Below are 2,543 nucleotides of genomic sequence, written 5' to 3'. Positions count from 1 at the left end.
TATATATATATATATATATATATATATATATATATATATATATATATATATAAATATATATATATATATATATGTATATATATATGTATATATATATGTATATATATATGTTATACATATATATATATGTATATATATGTTATACATATATATATATATGTGTATATATATATGTATATATATATATACATATATATATAAAGTCAATGTGCTGGTGCCAGCACATTGAGCCTATATTGATAGCTCCTTGAAGTCATCTTTTAATGCAGAGTTGTTTGTCAGCTCCAAAAACTTCTCCTGAAACTGTTCCGAAATCTCGTGGACATTGCGCCTGAAAGGGTCTCGGGTCAGGATCATCAATTGCTCTGTCCTAGAATCTAACTTTGGAAAATATCTCTCAAACTTCGCTATCAAACTGTTCGAGTGATGTTTTATGTCGGTTAGCAAAGAAGCGGAAGGAGCTTCCTTGTCAACTAATGAATTCAGAACTGGAAATGAAACTTTTACATTCCCAGTAGCCAGTCTTTCCACCCAGAGTTTGAGCTTGTACTTGAATGCATTGATACTATTAGTTACATTCAACACATTTCTTTCTCTTCCATGCATATTTGTGTTCATTGCATTGATTGAACCAAATATGTCAACCAGGTAAGCAAAACACTGATGGAAGCCTTCCACCTGCATTGAAGCCAGTAGTTTGGGTCTGTTATGAGTTTTCAAGAACTCATTGGCCTCTGCTCATAGATTGAAGAAACGCAAAAGCGTCTTACCATTTGATAACCATAGAACTTCGATGTGGAACAATAGTGATGAGTGCACAGCATCCATATCTTCACATAACTTGTGGAAGAGACATGTTTGCAAGGCAGAGCCTTTGATAAAGTTTACTACTTTAATCACTGAAGAAAGGTGTTCCTGCAATCATTTGGGAAGAGTTTTGCTGCTAGCGCTTGTCTGTGAATGAAGCAATGGGTACTCACCACTAAAGGATTCTTTTCTTTTACCAACTGCGCAAATCCAGCATGACGGCCAAGCAAGGCTGGAGCACCATCAGAGCAAACTCCAATTAGTTTGCCCCAGTTCAGATGTTCTTTGCTGAAGAAGTAGCAAACCAGGTTCATAACATCAGCTGCTGGGGTGGTCTCTGTTAGAGAACTGCAGAACAGAAATTCTTCCTGAATTGTCTCTCTGTGTACATTGTCTCTCTGTGCAAACACCATCAGCTGTGAAATGGAAGCAACATCAGTGGACTCATCAAGTTGAATGGTGAACATGGAAGATGACTTGATCTTTTCAATTACTTGCCTCTTTATGTCCGCAGACATAAAGATCTTATCATCGATACCACCATATCACCGTATCATCGATCCTCGATTTCACTGTGCTATCTGAGAGGGATAAATCAGCTATCTTTTGAGCGGCTGTGTCTCCAAAAATAATCTTAGTACACTCCATCAGACAAGGTTTAACTAATGTTTCACCAATGGCGCGTGGGTTCTTATCTCTGGCGATACGGTAAGACAGAGCACAGGATGCTTTGGCAATGGCCTGTGCCTGGATATGAAAGCTGCCAGTGGAATCCAGTTTTGCCCGCTTAAGTTCTCTCTCTTTAGCTTCAAAGAACGGCTTTGATTTATCCATGTGTTCTGCATGTTTATTTCTTAAGTGTTACTTAAGTTGATGTGGTTTCATGGAGTCGTTAGCGAGCACTTTCACGTACAAAACACATTGTGGTACTTCGATGCCGCTTTTAATCATACAAGTGAATCCATAGTTAAGGTAAGAATCATCATATGTTTGTCTTTGTGTCTTTGACATTTGTAACACCTACAATATGGGATATGCAATCAAAATATTTGAATACGTTCAATATCTACATGAACAAAACATTATACATATGTTAGGCTACAGAGCAAATTGTCAAAATGTTATACCTTTATGCAAACCAAATCAGCAACTGAACAATTAATATTGCAGGTATGTATATGCATGTAGTGTAGCAATCCTTACCTTTTCCACAGTTTTAGATCTTGGCTTTTTTGAAACTACTGAAATTCATTCGCTCCTCGTTGCCTTTATATAAGAAAAATTTGTGCCACGGAAATCCCCTTTGGCAAACAGCCAAATTCCCTCCCTAAAATCCCAAAATTCTCCCTGGTTAAGAACCACTGGCCTAGAAAGTTGTTACGCAGTTCTTGAAAATCAAGACAATCTAAAGATTGATAATGAGGAATGTAATGAAGCATTGGGATGCATTGGGGCAGCATTGGGAGGAGCAATATTATTTTGTGCAATATTTTCATGGCCAATGATGTTCATAAAATCATGATCATCATCTAGAAACAAAGGTGCTGCCAAGTCTATGTCATTTACATCGCTTACAACATCTACTAAAGAATTCTCTGAATCAGATAAGTTGTCGTTATTAATTTGAGTAGCGAGTTGTTGAAAATTAGCATTTGATGTAGATGGTTGCTGTGAGGACCTTCTATTTATCCTCCTATTGAGCTGTAATAATTGAGAGACACATGGACGGCCACTGC

General features: G+C 37.1%; 1 protein-coding gene across 1 annotated transcript; it reads right to left on the bottom strand.

Moving 5' to 3' along the window:
• Positions 1-231: 231 nt before the first annotated feature.
• On the bottom strand, positions 232-1,325 carry LOC137394443 (zinc finger BED domain-containing protein 5-like). Its single transcript, XM_068081162.1, has 2 exons — positions 981-1,325; positions 232-678 (listed from the first exon to the last, which is right to left on the bottom strand). Exons 1-2 carry the CDS (start codon positions 1,323-1,325, stop codon positions 232-234), a joined length of 792 nt encoding a protein of 263 aa, XP_067937263.1.
• Between the last annotated feature and the right edge of the window lie 1,218 nt (positions 1,326-2,543).

Source organism: Watersipora subatra, chromosome 4, assembly GCF_963576615.1.
Source record: "Watersipora subatra chromosome 4, tzWatSuba1.1, whole genome shotgun sequence".
NCBI lineage: Eukaryota > Metazoa > Bryozoa > Gymnolaemata > Cheilostomatida > Watersiporidae > Watersipora > Watersipora subatra.
The sequence above is the reverse complement of the archived record's forward strand: the minus strand, read 5'-3'. Positions and strand labels throughout refer to the sequence as shown.